The sequence below is a fragment of the Cervus elaphus genome, chromosome 8, assembly GCF_910594005.1.
Source record: "Cervus elaphus chromosome 8, mCerEla1.1, whole genome shotgun sequence".
In the NCBI taxonomy this organism is placed as follows: Eukaryota; Metazoa; Chordata; class Mammalia; order Artiodactyla; family Cervidae; genus Cervus; species Cervus elaphus.
In genome coordinates, this window is record NC_057822.1 from 44,142,368 (window position 1) to 44,163,412 (window position 21,045).

The window sequence follows — 21,045 nt, forward strand, 5'->3', positions numbered from 1 at the left end:
TTTCATTTTCTTGGGCTCCAGAATCACTGTGGACAGTGACTGCAGCCATGAAATTAAAAGATGCTTGCTCCTTGGAAGAAAAGCTATAGCAAACATAGGCAGCATATTTAAAAAGCAGAGAAATTACTTTGCTGACAAAGGTCTATCTAGTCAAAGCTATGGTTTTTCCAGTAGTCATGTATGGATGTGAGAGCTGGACCATAAAGAAGTCTGAGCACTGAAGAATTGATGCTTTTGGACTGTGGTGTTGGAGAAGACTCTGAAGAGTTCCTTGGACTGCAAGGAGATCAGACCAATCCATCCTAAAGGAAATCATTCCTGAATATTCATTGGAAGACTGATGCTGAAGTGCCAATACTTTGGCCACCTGACGTGAAGAGCTGACTCATTGGAAAAGACGCTGATGCTTGGAAAGACTGAAGGTAGGGGGAGAAGGGGACGACAGAGGATGAGATGGTTGGATGGCATCATCAACTCAAAGGACATGACTTTGAGCAAACTCCGGGAGATGGTGAAGGACAAGGAAGCCTGGCATGCTGCAGTCCATGGGGTTGCAAAGAGTTGAACATGATTGAACGACTGAACAACAACACTGTTCATTAGGTTTTTACACTCTGGCTAGATGAAATTCAAGCCTTTCTTAGCTTTGCATAGGAGAGTAACATAAGAAAGATATGAAGATGTGGAGGAAAATATGAATGTAATGAGAACAGATCACTTTGAGGCCATATTCAAGAGAAACAAGAGGAGACCTTCCTTGAATCTAAATGAGGCAGTGTGGCTAGAGAGAAGTGAACACAAGAAAAGAACATTTGAAGGATAAAAATGTTAGGACTGGACAATTAGAAAATCACTAAATAGTACATTATCAGAAATACGGAAGCAAATAGGAGGTGCTAGTCTGAAGGATATTATTCGAATCTACTAAACCTTGAGTGTATACTCATTTTGGAAGTAGGTAACTGGTAATCGTGAATTTTCACAGAATTTCATTAATGCTTATTAAAAGAAAATTTGTAGGGAATAGTAGTTATTTTAATGGATATTAATTTTGCCCATCATTTGCATTATACCCTTGAGTGTCTCAGAGTTTGTTTTCAGCTCTGCATGTATTGATAGTCAACTTCTCTTCCTGCACATATTGTAACAATAATAATATGTATGTCATATATTCATGGCAGGAAAAATTTGAATAGTCACACAGAATTCATAGTAATATTATTTGGATGTATTTTTGGAGTTCTTACTTAAGCAATCTGCTAAGGGTTGACAGGAGCTTCTTCAGACCCACATTTAAGGTTTTAAATGTACCTCATATCTGTGATTATGTACCTCATGTTTTGGTTATGAAGCCACTGCTTGTCTTTCTATATGGAGAGGATTTTCTAATATGGTCAGCCCCCTCATATTTGATTAATGTCAGCCTCCTCATTTTTGAATTAAAGTCAAGTAGTTGAAATTTACTTTTTTAAGGTACATTTGCTTAAAATAAACCTTGTTGTTCTTTGCCAGAGTCAGAACATGTTTCTCTGTGCCACCCACAAAGGAAATACCCGATGTCTTTAAAAAATGAGAGGGTTGAGATGACATCCTGTATTTTCTGTATTTTAAGCCCTAGTATTTTAAGCATATTAAAAAGGGTAACCTTTTTTTGTAAACTGCTAAATGTGGAAGGTGTTAAATGATGAGCAGCATTTGGAATGAGAAGCCAGGAGCAAACACATGAAGATAGAGAAGCCCAAGAGAAGTGTATGCAGGGACAGTTAGAGGTGTGCAGGTGAGAGTAGTGATGTAAAAGATATTCAAGACTTTAAATGTATCACATCTTTAAAGTAGAAGTGATTACGTACTTATTCTAGTACCAGTGTAGGACACTGTGCTGGAATGTTAACATTACTGTTTAACATTTAACCAGTAAACATTGATTTTTTTAATATCTAGCTTCTGGGAGAATATAGTAAAATGTAACTTTTCCATATTTTGAAGAATCCTCCACAGAGGTCAAATTCTATTATTGAAGAACATATCGTTTTATTCCTTTTGAACTCACTATTTTCTGCTGGTTGTCTTGTTGCCTTTTTTCCCTCAAGCGTATGAGTTATTTGAGATCACATGTCTCTTAAGCAGCACTAAATAGATTGATAAGGAGGAAATAATAAAATCTAAACTTAAAGACGTAGTTATATTCCCTAAGCAATATATTTTAAATAGAGTATAATTAAAAGTCGTGGTATTGTTTCTATTGAGGAAGTTCTTATATTAAAGAAACCTAGAGAAAGACCACCTGGAATTCCAGGATACAGCGATAAAAATCATTGGCGACATGATCTTGACTAATGTTTCTTGATTGTCTTACTTTCACAGAACTAATTTCACTGATTTTTCTCTGTAGCCTAGTAAATTGGAATATATTGGATTCATTTACATGGAATCTTCTCCTCAGATGTCTGCTCCAATGAAGATGTCCCTGAAGTTGAGCTTGTGAGCCTGCTAGAAGAACAACTACCCCAGTATAAGCTCAGGGTGGACTCTCTCTTTCTTTATGAAAATCAAGATTGGACTCAGTCCCCACACCAGCAGCAACATGCATCTGACACCCTCTCTCCAGTACTTGCTGAAGAGACTTTCCGTTATATGAGTGAGTATTTGAATTTATCCGCTGAACTAAAGATCATGAGTGTCTTGTTGACTTTTACAATTTTTGGCATCCCTAAATGTTGTTTAGTTTGTACCTACTTTTAACTCAAACTGCTTTAACAACGTGAAGAGATGACTCTAATTGTGTTGTGTCTGAACGCAGAAAGTTTAACGTTTTTAAGAATCTGAGTGTCCAGGGTTGTGAGCATACCCAGAGGTTTCCAATTCTCTCCTCTTTTCCTTCATACTTTCCTCAAACTGAGTAGAAAGGGAAACATTTTTTTAAAAAGTAGTGAACGTGTTTAAATTTTTAATATCCCTTTATATTTGTTATCTTAATATAATATTTAGTCCGTTAAACTGACATAGCCACAGGAACATGTCAAGTCATTAAGAACCATAGTTCTTGGATACGTAAGTAGTTTTAATAATGCCAAGGAGAAATACATGCACACTATATAGTCATCTTCATTATTTACATAAGGATTCAGAGAGAATATTTCAGTGAGAAACTAAGTCAGACATGTCCTAAATATAGATATGTTTTATCCCACACCCTTAAAAAATGACAAAATTAAATAGAACTCTATATTTTAAAGTTTAAAGAGTGATCTTTTTTGTTGTTGTTTTTTACCTTATTCCAAAAATCTGCATTCAGGCTGAGCTTTCCTTTTTTTAATGTGTTCACTATAAAGATGTTGTATGCATAATAGCTATTAGAATACATAGTAAGTCTCTGAGTTCAATATTGATATATTTATAAAACTATTTTCATTTGAATTAGATATGAGATTGCATCAGCTCTTAGATATTTGCCCAGTGAGTGTTTCCATGTTTTAAAGATTCTAGCTAGAGAATGATTGTTGTGAAATCTTCATTTTCATAGTAATCATTAACTTTTAATGGTACTTTCCTACAACCAGGTTACTTACTGCTCAGAAAAAGAATTGTAAAATTTGTTTAAACTTGAATTAGGAACTCAAAACAGAACTGTTTCTGTACAGTTTATTCTATTAAGTAGCTGAATATTAAATTAGGGCTCTTAAGGTTTTCTTAAGTTTTTAGTTTGAGAAATTACTTACTTGAGATTTCTGGAAAATGCTTTTTAAAAGGCACGTTTTTAGATTCCATTTTCCTTTGTTCCATGAGTTTTTAGATTTGTGAGAAAATTTCAAACTGAAATTTTGTCAGGATAAATTTAGTTTGTCATTATTTTCATAAAGTGGTACAGAAAGTGCACTTAGTTTACATGTTCTTTGTTCTGTACATCACTAGAGGGGGCAGGGAGGGGAGACTAGCTAGAAAGATGTTTTAGGTTATGATTTAATGGAGTTGCTGTTAGGATGAATTTTACATAAAAAGACTAGAAAATGTAAACAGATTCTAAAATACTTGGTTTATAGGTAAACAAGAGTGTAATTAAAACTAGAGGTTAATAGGATGTTACAAGATCCATACTTCCAGGATGTAGAAAACTGTCCTATTCCTTTCATCTAATGGTACTATTTTCACTTCAACAATTTGAACATTAAACTACATATGATTTACTAAGATCATGAAGAAAACAATTAGGATTATCATTGGTTCACTAATACTTTTTCTGTGTAACTACATGCTTAGTTGCTAAGTCATATCCGACTCTCTGCAATCCCGTGGGCTGTAGCCCACCAGGCTTCTCTGTCTGTGGGATTTACCAGAGTAGGTTGCCATTTTCTCCTTCAGGCGGTCTTCCCAACCCAGGAATTGAACCTGTGTTTCCTGCATCTCCTGCATTGGCAGGGAGATTCTTTTTAATCACTGATCCACCTAGAAAGCCCACTTTTTCTCTATATTGTACTTTAATTTCACTGTTATTTTAAAGTTATCAATTCTTTGGGTTAACAGTTCACACAAATATAAATAGACTTCATTATGAATTTGTATCTTATGAATGTAAAAGATAAGTGATTTACTTTATTTAGCACATTGACCAGGGTCTTAAAAAGCATGATACAAACCATTCTCTCACCTTTTTCCACTGTTTTCTGTCCCCCTGAAATGTCAAGATTTTTTGGTTTTGCATATTTACTATGGACACTGGCAAGCGATCCTAGGATTCAGCTCGCTGGTTCTATTTCAGTCCCTTCTTGTCCCTAGTTCCCTCACATGGCAGTAGACACGTGCTCACTAAAATGAATTATGACAACTAATAAAAGAGGTGCCAAGCAGAGGCACTTTCTTTCTTAGTTCACACAAAGAAGTTCAAAGTACCGTAAGAAGAAAATGATGAAATTTGGAAGGAAACGGGCAAAAGTTTTGGGATAGGAACCTGTCTCACATGAATAAAAGGATACTGGTTGTTCTCCAAAGCCCCTTCCAAACCAGAAAGAGATTGCTTTCATGTGTTTTAAAAGTAAACAATGGGTGGGTCCAGAAAAATAATTCCCTCCTAGTCCCTGCCATGGGCTTCCCTGGTGGCTGAGTGGTAAAGAATCCATGTGCAATGCAGGAAAAACAGGAGATGCAGGTTGGATCCTTTGGTTGGGAAGATCCCCTGGAGAAGGACATGGCAACTCACTCCAGTATTCATGCCTGAAGAACCCATGGACAGAGAAGCCTGGTGGGACATGATTGAAGCGATGGAGCACACAGGCAGTCCCTGCCATACACACACAGTTTAAGATACTCAAAGAGTGTTTTGCTTGCAGGGGTTTCTAATTTTATTAAGAGAGTCCCACAGTGACATGTGGGACAAGCAGTGCAATCAGTCACACCGTGACAGAAAGTACCATTTGTTCATGTGAAGGCTCAAAGTAGAAACCTGATCTGCTTTTCAGGGTATTTTTTATTTGGGAATAAAAGATCACCTTACCACTGCCTAATGCATAAGGAAAGAGGGGGTGGTTATATAAGTTTATTTAAGGCATCAACATCACTTGGTACTTGTTAAAAACACAGATCCTGTGTCCCCATCCCAGATCTACTGATTCAGAAACTCTGGGGGTGGGGCCTACTCTGTTTAAATTAAATAAGACCTCCTGCTGGTACTGATGCACTCAGATTTGAGAACCAGAGATCTGAAGCAGTGTCACCAAAACCGGCCACTTCACAGAGACGTTAATTGGAGAAGTTGAGAAACTAGGGAGGGTGCAGAATTTTGCAGAGAAATACAGTTTTAGAGATTATTACTTCTGGTTGGTAGTTATACTTTTCCTCAAGCTCTGCCTTTGAAACCTTTACCTGCAGGAAGGAAATACAACAGGTAATTCTCAGGAAGCAATAACCATAAGTCTAGTTGTAGAGGTTAGTGGATTTATAATTCCTTTTGAGCAGTTCCATGGAAGAATTAAGTCATATGCTCTAAGACATCTATTGTAGAATGAGTTACCTTATCACTTATACATCATGTCCTATCTAGGTATTATTAGTGAGAAAATTCTCTCAAATCATTATCTATGGGGTTTAATTCTCTCCTGGAACCCCGTTGAGAAAGTCTGTCCTAGGTGATACGTATGATCAGCCTCCTTTTTTTTCCATCTCAGTTCTTTTGAAGGCAGTTTTTTGTATTGCAGAAATGTTCTCTGTATTACAGTAGCAAAAAAACACTGCTCTGGAGTTAAAACCTCAAAACCGGTCTGTAGTTATCAGAAGCTATTCCTGCTTTTACCCTGTCACGGAGGAAGTGTTTGTGTTTCGTTTTGTTTTTTGTTTTTGTTTTTTCATGTGGAAGAATTGGAGAGTGATGAAAGATCAGATATCTTTTAAAAATTAAATAACTGCGGTAAAAGCTCTACACCTTAAAAAAGGACATTTGAGAGAACTATTCAGGCACCATCTCATGTAAATAACAGGGATATCAAAATGGGTCAACATTGGCATTTTCCATCCTGAAAATGATTGGGGGGAGTTGATGTAAAATTATGTGTTATAAAGTAAGAATCAGTGAAGAAAAAGAATTAGTGAAGAAAAAGCATCTCCCCCGTGTTTGTTCAGGAACATTAGATTCTCCAAATATTAAACAAAAATACTGGACATTAATTAACAACCTTCATAAACCAAAGCTGTTCTGTAAAAATGTTTATTGTCTCTCTAATGAATAATTCTTTCTTAGAGTTAGAAGGTTCATGTCTGGAAACAAGCACAGAGCATTGGTAATTTCCGCACCATTTCGCATTTTTATTTTAACCTCTGAGAACTGAAGGGAAAGTAGAATTTGATAGGATTAATTATAATAAAGTCAGTCTGTTTGGCCCTGCATTCCTGGTTACAGAATTAAAGTGAGGAATTAGTCTATTGCTTTGAAAGCATTTAATCACCATGCCTAAATGCCAAGAGAACACTTAAGAGCCTTTCCCTGAGTGCTTTTGGAATCATTCCAAACAGCCTATCTTTATCAGGAGGATTGTGTTAAGGAAGAGAAGACAGAACTGATTAGGCTGCAAAGAAGAATCCTTTGTGTTCCTTTATCAATTGAGCAACTCTGTGCAGTTGAGGTAGCCCAGCCTTTGGGCTTGGTGGTCTACAGACTAAACAAACTGGAGAATTCTGGTTGCATTATCTAACTTCTTTCTCATAATAAATACTTAAGCATTTGAAAATTCATTTTTCCTTTTCGGAGCCTTTGAAGAAGAGCTGCTATTTTTTTATTGCAAAGATAACATTTGTTCTTCATTGAAAATTAGCAAAAAACTGACAAGAGAACAACAAATCAACTATAATCCATACTCAGAGATAATCACTATTAACATTTTGATGTACATTCTTTCAGCCTCTCTTGTGTATAGATATGCATAGATATGCTAAGTGAAGTTGCTCAGTCGTGTCCGACTCTTTGAGGCCCCATGGACTGTAGCCTATCAGGCTTCTCCGTCCATGGGATTTTCCAGGCAAGAATACTGGAGTGGGTTGCCATTTCCTTCTCCAGGAGATCTTCCCGACCCAGGGATTGAACCCGGGTCTCCCACATTGTAGGCAGGCGCTTTACCGTCTGAGCCACCAGGGAAGTGTATAGATATGAGTGCATGCTAAATCATTTCAATCATGTCCGACTCTGTGACCCCATGGACTGTAGCCCGCCAGGCTCCTCTGTCCATGGGATTCTCCAGGCAAGAATACTGGAGTGAGTTGTCATGCCTTCCTCCGAGAAATCTTCCCAGTCCAGGGATCGAACCCATCTCTCTTAGGTCTCCTGGATTGGCAGGCAAATTCTTTCCCACTAGCACCACCTGGGAAGTCCATGTATAGATATACTCACACCTTAAAAATAAAAGCAGGACCTATGTTGTTTTATAACTTGTGTTCACAGATGAGTACTCTAATATTTCATCAGATGAGAGCCTTTTGACCTTGGTGGTACTAAGGTAGAAATAGCAACATGGTGCAAAGACCCATCACTGAGAGTGAGCAGACCCAAGTTTTTTCTTAGGACCTTGTGAGGTGGAAGGTGTTATCACCTCCTTATTATATCTTGGCTTTGCCACTAATAGTTTGCTTTGCCATCTTGGACATGTCACATAATTCCTCTCAGTAAGGTTCCTCATGTAAGAAAATGAGATTAAACTAAATATCTTCTTAAGGTTCAGCTTGAAATTATTAGACTATGACAGATGGTTAGCATTTATAGCAAATATATTTTAGTTTCTCCTCACTAAAACATATTTTATTCCAGACATTTCTGTAATTACTGGGTCCTTCATTTTCAATTCCTGTTTTATCATGTGTGACTTGTATCTCACAGTGTTTTATTACAGCCTTAATTTACTGGTTTTACTTCAAATTAAATTTTCCACTTCATCTTCAACTCTTGTTAGTCAAATAATATAAGCCATGTCCTGCAGTTTTTAAATTAGTTGTATGAAAACTGTCTTTAACTGAGTTTCCAGGATTCCTGGTTCTTTCTTTGAGTGTTAATCCTGGCTCAGTGGTTTTCATCCCTAGCTTCACATCAGAATATCTGGTGTGTTTTCCTTGCTACTTGTGCCCTGGGGTCCCTCTAAATGAACGAAGTTAGAATCTGGAGTTGAGACTCACTGCACTGTGTTACATTTGTCTTTGCAAACATTGGCTAGTTTTTTGCAGTGTAGAGTGTGGTTATATTGACTTGATTTTCCCCCGTCTATTATTGACACAGGAGGTAGAAGAGACCACACACTGCATGTATCTGCCTCAGTTTTTCATCTTTGTTCCTGAGCTATGCCACCAAGTTAAACTGTGAAGATTCCTTAGGCCCAAAAGCCTGTTTCTCTTATCCCTGTGTGGGCCATTTTAACTACTTGTAAATAAAAATTCTTTTGGAATAAAAATGTTTCTAGTTTTGTTTTTCTTGCTGCTGTTGTTAGTTTTCTTCTTTTCAGTTTAAAACTTTTCCAGCAATCTCTTAATACTGAAAACCCAGCATATTGTTTTACTTTTAACTAGAAGTAAGACTGTCATTAATAATTTGCTCTGGGTAATCCCTAGTTTCATTTTGAGCAGTGAAGCTGGGAAGAAAAATTAAAGGCTTAGATTAAAGTAAAACCTGTCTCTGGTATCTTTTGAGCAATCTTAAGTGCTAAGATGGGTCCAGGGAACTAAAGATAACTTAACTCATTGTTTCTGCTGCCAACTCAGTGCATTGTTTACAGAGAATTTTAAATCGGGGCTGTTTCATACATACCAGTTGTGTTTAAAGAGTATAGCTATGAATAGTTATGTAATACTTAGCAGTTTATTAAATACTACTTAGTAAATTATCATATTTGAACCTCCTAATGACCTTGTGAGACTCTATCACCTCCATATTATAAATATGAATCTGAATCTCAGAAGGGGTAAGTGACTTGTTCAAGCTCACTCAAATACATGAATTCAGCTTCTCTGCTTCAAACCTCTGCTTTTTCACATTTCACGGCAAGCAAATTATAAAATCAGTCTAAATCAAACACAAGTTGGTTTCATTAATGCTCTCCAAAGTCAAAAGTTCCTCTCTTATTATGCATCATTGGCTTTAAAAGTGCTTGTGGAATCATTTGGGTCCTATCTGTTCTTCTCTTTGGAGCTAAATTCAGTTCAGCTCAGTCGCTTAGTCGTGTACGACTCTTTGCGACCCCATGAACCGCAGCACGCCAGGCCTCCCTGTCCATCACCAACTCCCAGAGTCCACCCAAACCCATGTCCATTGAATCGGTGATGCCATCCAACCATCTCATCTTCTGTCGTCCCCTTCTCTTCTTGCCCTCAATCTCTCCCAGCATCAGGGTCTTTTCCAGTGAGTCAGCTCTTCACATCAGGTGGCCAAAGTATTGGAGTTTCAGCTTCAACATCAGTCCTACCAATGAACACCCAGGACGGATCTCCTTTAGGATGGACTGGTTGGATCTCCTTGCAGTCCAAGGGACTCTCAAGAGTCTTCTCCAACACCACAGTTCAAAAACATCAATTCTTCGGCACTCAGCTTTCTTTATAGTCCAACTCTCACATCCATACATGACTGCTGGTAAAACCATAGCCTTGACTAGACGGACCTTTGTTGGCAAAGTAATGTCTCTGCTTTTTAATATGCTGTCTAGGTTGGTCATAACTTTCCTTCCAAAGAAAGGAGCAAGCGTCTTTTAATTTCATGGCTGCAATCACCATCTGCAGTGATTTTGGAGCTCAGAAAAATAAAGTCAGCCACTGTTTCCACTGTTTCGCCATCTATCTGCCATGAAGTGATGGGACCAGATGTCATGATCTTAGTTTTCTGAATGTTGAGCTTTAAGCCAACTTTTTCACTCTCCTCTTTCACTTTCATTAAGAGGTTCTTTAGTTCTTCTTCACTTTCTGCCATAAGGGTGGTGTCATCTGCATATCTAAGGTTACTGATATTTCTCCCAGCAATCTTGATTCCAGCTTGTGCTTCCTTCAGCCCAGTGTTTCTCATGATGTACTCTGCATATAAGTTAAATAAGCACAGTGACAATATACAGCCTTGACGTACTCCTTTTCCTATTTGGAACCAGTCTGTTGTTCCCTGTCCAGTTCTAACTGTTGCTTCCTGACCTGCATACAGGTTTCTCAAGAGGCAGATCAGGTGGTCTGGTATTCTTGTCTTTTTCAGAATTTTCCACAGTTTATTGTGATCCACACAGTCGAAGGCTTTGGCATAGTCAATAAAGCAGAAATAGATGTTTTTCTGGAACTCTCTTGCTTTTTCGATGATCCAGTTGATGTTGGCAAATTGATCTCTGGTTCCTCTGCCTTTTCTAAAACCAGCTTGAACATCTGGAAGTTCACAGTTCACGTATTGCTGAAGCCTGGCTTGGAGAATTTTAAGCATTACCTTACTAGCGTGTGAGATGAGTGCAATTGTGCAGTAGTTTGAGCATTCTTTGGGATTGCCTTTCTTTGGGATTGGAATGAAAACTGACCTTTTCCAGTTCTGTGGCCACTGCTAAATTAGTCAAGTGCAATTACTGAATTTATGGAGTGTCAGAAATAATGGGTTTCAGTAATGCAAGGAATATAACAGTATACAGTTCATTTTATAGCAAGGGCCTACCTATAATGAAGTTTATTATAAAGAAAAAGAATTTTAAAGCTAAAAGGGTTATGATTCACAATAAAACTACAAAAAGTCCTGCAAGTCCTATTCCTTAATTATTGATATTAGCTTACATGATAGCTGATCACAGATGTTCAAAATAGTCACAACAGAATTCTAATTAATTTCCTTTATACATTCAGTTCAGTTCAGTCACTCAGTTGTGTCCGATGTGACCCCATGGACTGCAGCACGCCAGGCTTCCCTGTCCATCACCAACTCCCAGAGTTTACTCAAACTCATGTTCATCGAGTCGGTGATACCATCCAACCATCTCATCCTCTGTCGTCCCCTCCTCCTCCCGCCTTCAATCTTTCCCAGAATCAGGGCCTTTTCCCATGAGTCAGTTCTTCACATCAGGTGGCCAAAGTATTGGAGTTTCGGCTTCAGCATCAGTCCTTCCAATGAATATTCAGGACTGATTTCCTTTAGGATTGACTGGTTTGATTTCCTTGCAGTCCAAGGGACTCTCAAGAGTCTTCTCCAACACCACAGTTCAAAAGCATCAATTCTTCAGTGCTCAGCTTTCTTTATGGTCCAACTCTTACATTCATACATGAGTACTGGAAAAACCATAACTTTTAACTCAACAGACCTTTGTCAGCAAAGTAATGTCTCTGCTTTCAAATATTCTGTCTAAGTTGGTCATAGCTTTTCTTCCAAGGAGCAAGTGTCTTTTAATTTCATGGCTGCCATCACCATCTGCAGTGATTTTGGAGCCCAAGAAAATAAAGTCTATCACTGTTTCCATTGTTTCCCCATCTATTTGCTGAAGAGATGGGGCCAGATGCCATGATCTTAGTTTTTTGAATAACTCCTCACAAACTCACCCCTCAATAACTTTAGATTAGGGTGTAAAACAATTGGTAGTTTAGTTAATTCTCTGGCCTACATCTTCTGACATGAGTGAGACAAAATTCCAGTCTTACCACAGAAAGAGAAGATAGTCAGGAGGTGACTACCCTGTGACCAGTTGATACTTTCTCAATTCATTGTATGATATACGTTTTGTTTGTAGTACATTGGTCTGTCCTGACTGTCTAATGTGTGAAATATTTCTTTCCTTTTTCTTTTTTCACCTGTATTTTTATTCTAAATAACTTTTCGTAAAAGCCTGAGTTGTTTGTTTTGTTGTTATCTTTCAATTCTTATGAATATTTAAAACTTTGTGTTATTTCTATATCCTATAACCAAGTTGTTTTAACTATCTTAGTTCTAGGCACAGACAGGGTGGAACAGATGACCAGAACTTACAATGACATCGACATGGTTACACATCTCCTGGCAGAGGTAGGAATGTGTCCTTTTTCTCCAGTACAAAAAGTGAATGTTGAAGATCATTTAGGAGCTGTTAAATTTGCACATCAATGAAGAACGATGATGTCTTTGCCCTAGGTTGTTCTGTATAAGGTTGTTACAGCTAGAACAACTGGCATACCAACTGGTATTCCAAAGTAGAATGGCTCCTGAATTTTATTTTTATAAAGTTGCACAGCACTTAATTTTTTATTGTTGTGTTATAATGATGCTGGCTGGCTTCACTGTCTTGGAAAAGCAATCTTTAAAAAAAATTCTGTTTTTTTAAATAAATCCTTGCTGTCACTTACCCTGAAACAGAGCTCCCATTCAAAAAGCAGCTCGTTTGCAAATAAACACCAACAGTTTGGAGCACCTTCCCTTTTCTACTTTCTTTCAGGCTATTATTTGCGCTCACTTTGTCCATGACATTTTCAGTATAGGTGGTGTATCTCTTCCGAGTGGTGGTATTAGAGATCTCTCCCTATGCTTCAAGTTCAGTTGATCTTATGGGAATTATCTTTCTTTTTGAAATACCCTTCTCCTCACATGTCCCCCTAACCCCTGGCAGCTCCCCAGAATGATTTTGTGTATGCCACTTAGCCTATATTGAAAATGAAATAAGTGGGCCTTGAAAATTTAGAGATAACCCATCTACCAGTTTTCATGTTAACTATGGAACAAAAAGAAGCTTGATTTTATTTGCAGTGATTAATGTGAGCATAATCATATACCATAATGCACTTATAGATGTTTTAATATATTGATAGTTTTCCATCCTACAGAATACAAGCCTCACTCCCACCATATAGAGGGAATCCCTATGCCCTTGCTAAGTTATTACCATCTACCCAGATAGAATAACTCTTGCCTTGGGCCTCCCTTCATCATTACCACCGATTCCTTCAGACTCCCTTCTTCTCTACACTCTGAGAAGAACCCTATAGCCTTGAAATGTCCAGTCTGTTATATCCCCTATTTCATTTCATATCATGATTCTTATACCAGTTGACAATAGGGTTCTTGATTATGCTTTCTTCTGAGCCTCTGGCTCTGAATGCATACAAACTTTGCCTTGGTTTTCTTTTTTTTTTTTTTAATACTGGAGTGCAGTTTATTACACCAGCGGGCCCAAGGCAGAGTCTCCTCTTAGCCAAGGGCCCCGACCAGCATGCCTTGGTTTTCAACATGCCTACTGTATCATTACCATGCTCAAAGACAGATGCATTCAACAAATATTTATTGGGCTTTTACTGTGTGTCAGGCCCTGTCCTCAATTTTAAAGACTATATTAGTTTTCTAAGTTTCCAAAGTCATAAGTTTAAAGATAGAGTTGCTGTATCCTAATTAATAGGGTGATCAATAAATCTCACTTAATATTAAGAAATACTCTCTTGCATTTATAACTATGGTGGTCATCCATTTGACCACCTATTTTAAACACTATTTGTGTGTCAGGCCCTGTATTTGTTTGTATATCTGGGCATTAAAATGGGCCTTGATGCTTTCTAGGACATTGCTTTTAATGACTACAGGATTTCTAAACTACTACTTAATTTTGTTTGTACTCAAGAGATGTATTTGGTGTTTTAACAGAGGGATCGTGATCTGGAGCTAGCTGCTCGAATTGGACAAGCTCTCTTAAAGAGGAATCATGCCTTGTCTGAGCAGAATGAAACCCTGGAGGAGCAACTGGGACAAGCCTTTGATCAAGTATGTCTTGGATCAAGTATTTGCAGCATGAAACAGTTAGATTTGGGAAGTGGAGAATTTATTTTCCTGGTGTCCCTGAAATGATGACAATAGGTAGACAGATAATACCAGCACATGTTAACTGTTGGTATCCATTGAACTAACCAGCAGAGAAATGAAATGTTAATGTACAGAGGAGTACTCATGTGACTCTACCTTAGTCAATATAAAGTCTATATTGAGTACCCACAGTACCTGTGGCATCCTGTTTAGATTCTAATGGCTTCCCTGATAGCTCAGTCGGTAAAGAATCTGCCTGCTATGCAGGACACCCTGGTTCAATTCCTGGGTCAGGAAGATCCACTGGACAAGGGATAGGCTACCCATTCCAGTATTTTTGGGCTTCCCTTGTGGCTCAACTGGTAAAGAATCCACCTGCAGTGCAAGAGGTCTGGGTTCGATCCCTGAGTTGGGAAGATCCCCTGTAGAAGGGAAAGGCTACCAACTCCAGTATTCTGCCCTGGAGAATTCCATGGACCGTATAAACCATTGGATTGCAAATTCTAACACTTTATCCTTACTCCTTCATGTAAACTCTTTGTATTTTCTTATCTTAATATTTTAAAATATACCCCAAAGTAATAGATACCAAAGAAAGTATCTTTGTTCAAAAACCCAAACAAGAAAAGGAAAAAAAATTTTAATTTGTTTCCTAGTTTCATTTATATTTTATATAAACACATAGTGTTTAGTAACAGTCAAGCTTTTGAGTTTAAAGTACTAATTCCCCAGAATTAAAGTTGGGAAGTCATATAGAGTTACACAGCTTAAAAATACAAACCTTTAGAATGAGAATTTGAAGTAAGGCTCTATTCTGATACTTTGAAGTTTCTTCTGTTTTGTTTTGAACTGTGAATATGTCACCTTATGTGAAATTTCCTCCTATATTCCTATTATATTGAATACAGAAATTGGCTTTTCTTTTCACCTACTATAGAAAAAACTGTATTCATTGAGTTAATGCTCTGAAATTATAGCTCAGGAAATATATGAGGTTTTTGACTCTTTTTTTAGCCCTTATTACTTTAATCAATAGAACCTAGAAGCTGATTTTATGATTTTGTTTTATGGTGAGAAACAATTGCCCCATGAATTAGAAGGTATATTACTTGTAAATGATGTAAAATAAAGACTATTTTGTAAATCAAGCCCTTTTGATGTGCAGGTTAATCAACTGCAGCATGAGCTGTCCAAGAAAGATGAGTTGCTTCGAATTGTCTCCATTGCTTCTGAAGAGAGTGAAACTGATTCCAGCTGCTCTACACCTCTTCGCTTCAATGAGTCCTTTAGCTTATCTCAAGGTTTGCTGCAGTTGGACATGCTGCAGGAAAAGCTCAAGGAACTGGAAGAAGAGAATATGCTTCTTCGATCCAAGGCACAGTCAACCTATTTCTCACTCTCCTTTACCTTAAAGGCTATAAGGTTTAGGTCTAGGTAGTATTGGGGTGAAATATGGCATAACTAAGGACCTGCTATTGACATTCCAATGGGGGTGGGGTGGGTGGCAGCTAAGGCACAGGTGATTGATTACCTTCCACTGTTACTTAGAGCCCACTGAAAAATGAATAGCAAGCTGACAGGTGAAAGAGGGGAAACCGCAGCATAGAATATATATGTTGTGGAGTTTGCACAAATAGCTAAATCATTACAACCAAAGTAAGAACTGTATTGGAAAATGTTTCATGAGCTTATATAATGGGGGAGGGTCAGAGAATGGATCAAAGCAGTGCTACTTAAACAAGTGACATTTTAGTTGAGGCTGAGGATTAGCCTATCAGAGATATATGATGGAGAGCAGGGGCTGGGGGTGGAGATGTGCAAAGGCCCTGCGAGGAGTAAGGGGGAGATGTTTGTCATGTCCTATTCCATAATCTTTATTTTGTGATAGATAAAGCTTTATGAGTTTTTGTTTTCCTTTGCAAGTGATGATTATCTTAAATGAGTACTAAAAGTTTTCTTTAGTTAATACTAGAAAATAATTAGAAGATATTATCACATACTGATTTTTTTCCCTTGAAGGCTTGTCACATAAAGACAGAAACTATTACCTATGAAGAGAAAGAACAGCAGCTTGTCAGTGATTGTGTTAAAGAACTTCGTAAGTATTAATGTGTTCTGTTTTATAGCCTCTGGGTAATTCTTTGGTAGGGTATCACTAACTCAGAAATTAGATCAATGATTACAATAAAAGCATGTCAAGAAACAATTTGAATAGTTGCTGAAAATCTTGATTTATAACATTGAGCCCACCACTCTAAATAAAGTTCCGTTTGTATTTTTAAGAAATATCTTTGTCATCATTAAATAAAGACCTATATTTCTGCCTGTTACAGCACATTAAAATGAAAGGAACCAAAACTCTTATATTGTTGGTGCAGAAATAATCCTGTAGAGAATATGATTGCTAAAGTCAGGAAACTGATTAGTAGCAAAACTAGAGCTTAAATGATGGTGTAAAATATAACATTCAGTGAGTATTTGTTAAATGCAAACTGTGTTTCTATAAAGGAATATATTTTGCTTTCATGTATTATCACATAAAATTTTAAAAAATAAATCAGTTGGAAAACGATCAGCTTTACTAGAGAAAAAGTTTGAATCTCTCTATAAATGTATAGCCTTTGTTATATTTGTTAAGTTTGAGTCTCATTTCTTTTGGGATCTTATTTATATCCCTGAAGATTACTCAAAGACATAACATCTCTGCACTTGCTAACATGTATAATTCACCTATCTCTTTTCAGCCTTATCCTTCATAAAGAAAAAGACAGAGGCAAAATGTTTAGCTTGCTTGTCTTTATAAGTTCTCTCCTTTTGGCTTCAGTGCCTCTTATTAAATTCCCAGCATTCGTATATTTCAGAAGAACCTTCAGTTTTCTCTGTTGGGTTATTCGGCTTTATTACTTTATGTTAAAGAAAAATCAATTCATGATAGCTCAGTGCTTGTTACAAAACAGGATTTGGCCCACAGGCCATAGTTTAATGTCCTATATTTATATTAATTTTTAAATTCCTATTTTGTTTGCCAGGTGAGACCAATGCTCAGATGTCCAGAATGACTGAAGAATTGTCTGGGAAGAGTGATGAACTGATCCGATACCAAGAAGAGATTTCCTCTCTCCTGTCTCAGATTGTAGATCTTCAGCACAAACTGAAAGAAGTAGGTTCATTCACTCACCAGACGTTTGTTGAGCAGTGGCCCGGCCCTTCGGCACTCTGCTCAGTGACAGTCCCTGCCCTGCTGCAGTGCCAGAGTCTGTCTGACTGCTGTTTCAGTCTTCTGTCATGAAACATCATGAATAACTACTTCCAAATCATTATTTCTTTCCAGTAAATGAAATTATCTTTTCCTCAGAAAGTTGTGATATGAACTACTGACTCGTGTTCTTTGTCCTTTAAACACCTTGATGGATTTTGTATTCTGCCCATTTTATCGCTATAGTTTGGCTTTTGAAAGGTTAGCTTTTGCTATTCCTCTGGACTGTCCCCTGAAAAACATTCTCCAGATGTCTTAAAAAAGAGAGTAACCTCTATTTTACATGGGAAGGCTTCACATGTCTCTTTTAATGTGTTGTTAGCACGTGATTGAGAAGGAAGAACTGAGACTTCACCTCCAAGCTTCCAAAGATGCCCAAAGACAATTGACAATGGAGGTAATGAGATCTGCCTTTATCTTGTATAATATGGGAGAGAGGAATGAATAGTTTCTTTCTTCTTTGTGAATAAGAATGATTAAAGATGATTACCAGGTTTGAAATAACCACAGAAGATTAAAATGAAATTATGAGATCCATGAAATAAAGCTTTTTAAAAATTCTGTCTCTAAAACTAATAACAACATGACAACATCCTTCTTAGCAGGGAAACCTTGAGTTTATAAGATTTTTTAGGAATGTGTGACCCCTTTACAGGCCTCTGTTAACTAACCCAATAGTTTTTAAAATAAGGCAATCTCCATTTTTAATAAGCACCTCTAGCCCTAGTGATGCCGATCATCTAGTCCACATAATATATACACTTGAAAAAATTTTTGAAGTTAAAATGTACTCTGAAAATTAGGTACTGTTTTAACATGCTTATGTAGTCCAACTATAAAAGAAAGTTTCTGAAACAAGGGAGAAGAAACTACTTGTTTTATGTCGATTGAGTACCCTGACATCTTTTTTTTTTTTTTTTTTAAGATTTTATTTATTTATTTATTTTGGCTGTGGTGAGTCTTCATTGCTGTTTACAGGCTTTTCTTTAGTTGCAGTGAGCAGGAGCTACTTTCAAATTGCTGTTGCATGCTTCTCATTGTGGTTGGCTTCTCTTGTTACAGAGCATGGGCTTCGGTAGTTGCAACTCATGGGCTCTAGAGCTCGGGCTCAGTAGTTGTGGCACATGGGCTTAGTTACTCCATGGCATGTGGGATCTTTTCAGACCAGGGACTGAACCCACTGTCCCCAGCATTGGCAGGTGAATTCTTAACTGCTGGACCGCCAGGGAAACCCCCACCCTGACATCTTATAGACTTGATAGACTTGATCTTGTCATTTGCAAATTTCAGAGAGATGTTTAACTTGACCATAGCTATTATACTTCCTCTATAAGTTTTTTTTTTTAATAAGAAGCATTAAATACTGAATTGACAGCTATGGTTGTCTCAGTTACTTTTCACATTTTTAGGAAACTGTGTTTGTTTTTGATTCTGGCCAAGACACCTCTAAATCTGGCAGCTGGAAATACATATACTGTCCTTGCTTAGGCTGTTTCAGAGTCTTTGTAGAAAATTTAAATTCATAAAGTTAGTCCTCTGGATAAAATTTAAACTTATCTCAATTTTTTTTCCTATTGTCACTTTGGAATATAATAAGGTACACTAATCACCCTCCAATCTTTCAGCTGCATGAGTTACAAGACAGGAATATGGAGTGTCTGGGAATGCTACATGAATCTCAAGAAGAAATAAAGGAACTTCGCAGTAGATCTAGCCCTGCAGCTCATCTCTACTTCTCTCAGCCATATGGAGTTTTCTCTGGGGTAAGGGACTGAGAAAAATATTATGTATTTAAGGAAACTTGCTTAAGATTTGATGGTCCTTGAGAGTAACAGGGTTGTAGGTAACTCTATTACCCCTTAATACTTCAATGAGTATATTATTTTTAAAAAAGGACCCTCTCAAGGACATTCTCCTACCTAACCACATACAACCATCAACTCCAGGATATTGACATTGATACAATACTATCACTGTCTCATGCATAGAGCCCATTTAAATTTCGCCAATTGTCCCAGCAATGTCCTTTGAAGGATACATTGCATTGGGTTGTTACAGTCTGGAACAGTTCTTCTGTCTTTGTTTCATCATTTATGACCTTTGTAGAATGTCTTCAGTTTTGGTTTGTCTGTTGTTTCCCCACAGTTAGATTTAGGTAATGCATTTTCAGCAGAAATAATTGCTTGTTCTCCTCAGTGCATCGCATTGAGAGGCACGCATTGTCTTTTTTTCCCATTACTGATGATGGGAATTACTGATGATGTTAATTAACTTTGATCCCTTGGTTAAGGTAATATCTGCCAGTTTTTTTCCACTGTAAAAATGTCCATTGTTAATTAATTACGAGTTAATTGAATTAACATTACTAATTAACTTTGCAGTGATGAAAATTGTCAATACTACCTTAACCAAGTGATCAAAATGACTATTTTGGGGTGATACTTTGATACTGTTTAAATATTATGTTCCCCATCAGTCTTTACCCACTAGTTTTAGCACCCATTAATGGGAATGTATCTGACTCAGTTATTACTATGGTAGTTGCCAAATGGTGACTTTTTAATTCCATCATTTTTTTTAGCTTTTTTAAATTGGCATTCTTTTGTAAGTTAGAACTTTTCTGTCTCATTTATTTATTCCTTTGTTCATTTAGGTTATGCAGTATAGACCCATGAATTCCTATTTTAATCAATGGATTATAAGCCATTATTACTCTTTTTTATTTTGATACTTATATTGTCCCAGATGTGGTCAGTAGGATCCCTTTCAGGCTCTTCTTGCCCTTTCCCTGGCCCAGCCCCTGAGATCAGCCATTCTCCAAGGAACTCTGGTTATTTTTAGTGAGGAATGATACTTAGAATCCAAAATCTGGGTGCTAGGTATGCCTTGCCACTACAGTTATCATTGCTTTCAGTCCCTCTCAACAGATAGAGCTAGGCAATATGTATGCACCCATATAAACACATGTATATCTATCTTTCTATTCATATCTTATGTTTACATGCATATTTAACATCATGAGTTCACACCAGTACCTCCAATTTTAGTCATTGTCAACTTAGCCCCATTGAGTCTATCATCCATGCTAATTGAATCTTCATCTTTGACCAGGGGAAGCAGAAGATTGCTGATTTTTATTTTAAACATTTTTTTGTTTAGTAAAAGCTTTTCATGTTCATTATAGAAAAGTTAGAAACTACAGAGGACCAAACAGAAATTGTTAAATACCGTCAATCCTGACCTCCACAGAATCACTGTTAACGTCTTGGTTTATAGCCTTTCAAACCTTTTATTTCTCTGTATCTGTATATGTAATACTTTTATGTATCATAATTGGCTTTTCCCATTGCTTCCTGTAAAAATATATGATGAAAAAGTAGTCGTTTCTTGTGTAAAAGCTACATTTCCAGAATGTCTCTTTGCTTCCCCTGCATTTTAGCCTATGATTATTTTCTTGTGTTTTCTTTTACTATAACACTGAAAGTATTGGATTCTGGGAATTCTATTAAATAATTGAAAGGTCGTTTATTTCTCCTAACAGGCTTCTTAGTTAGTCACTGTTAGT

The 21,045-nt window shown here is 37.1% G+C and overlaps 1 protein-coding gene across 3 annotated transcripts in view; it reads left to right on the forward strand.

Annotated features, from left to right (window-relative positions):
- Positions 1–21,045, forward strand: part of TRAK2 (trafficking kinesin protein 2) — a 65,916-nt gene that overhangs the window by 31,947 nt on the left and 12,924 nt on the right. For 2 of the 3 annotated variants that reach the window (XM_043910395.1, XM_043910397.1), the window contains 8 exons: positions 2,444–2,638; positions 12,390–12,466; positions 14,069–14,185; positions 15,390–15,599; positions 16,244–16,322; positions 17,254–17,384; positions 17,803–17,877; positions 19,106–19,243. In XM_043910395.1, coding sequence (XP_043766330.1) covers positions 2,444–2,638; positions 12,390–12,466; positions 14,069–14,185; positions 15,390–15,599; positions 16,244–16,322; positions 17,254–17,384; positions 17,803–17,877; positions 19,106–19,243 — 1,022 coding nt within the window. Of the gene's footprint in view, positions 1–366; positions 423–2,443; positions 2,639–12,389; positions 12,467–14,068; positions 14,186–15,389; positions 15,600–16,243; positions 16,323–17,253; positions 17,385–17,802; positions 17,878–19,105; positions 19,244–21,045 lie in introns of those variants that run through there. The other variant, XM_043910396.1, reaches the window with a different exon arrangement.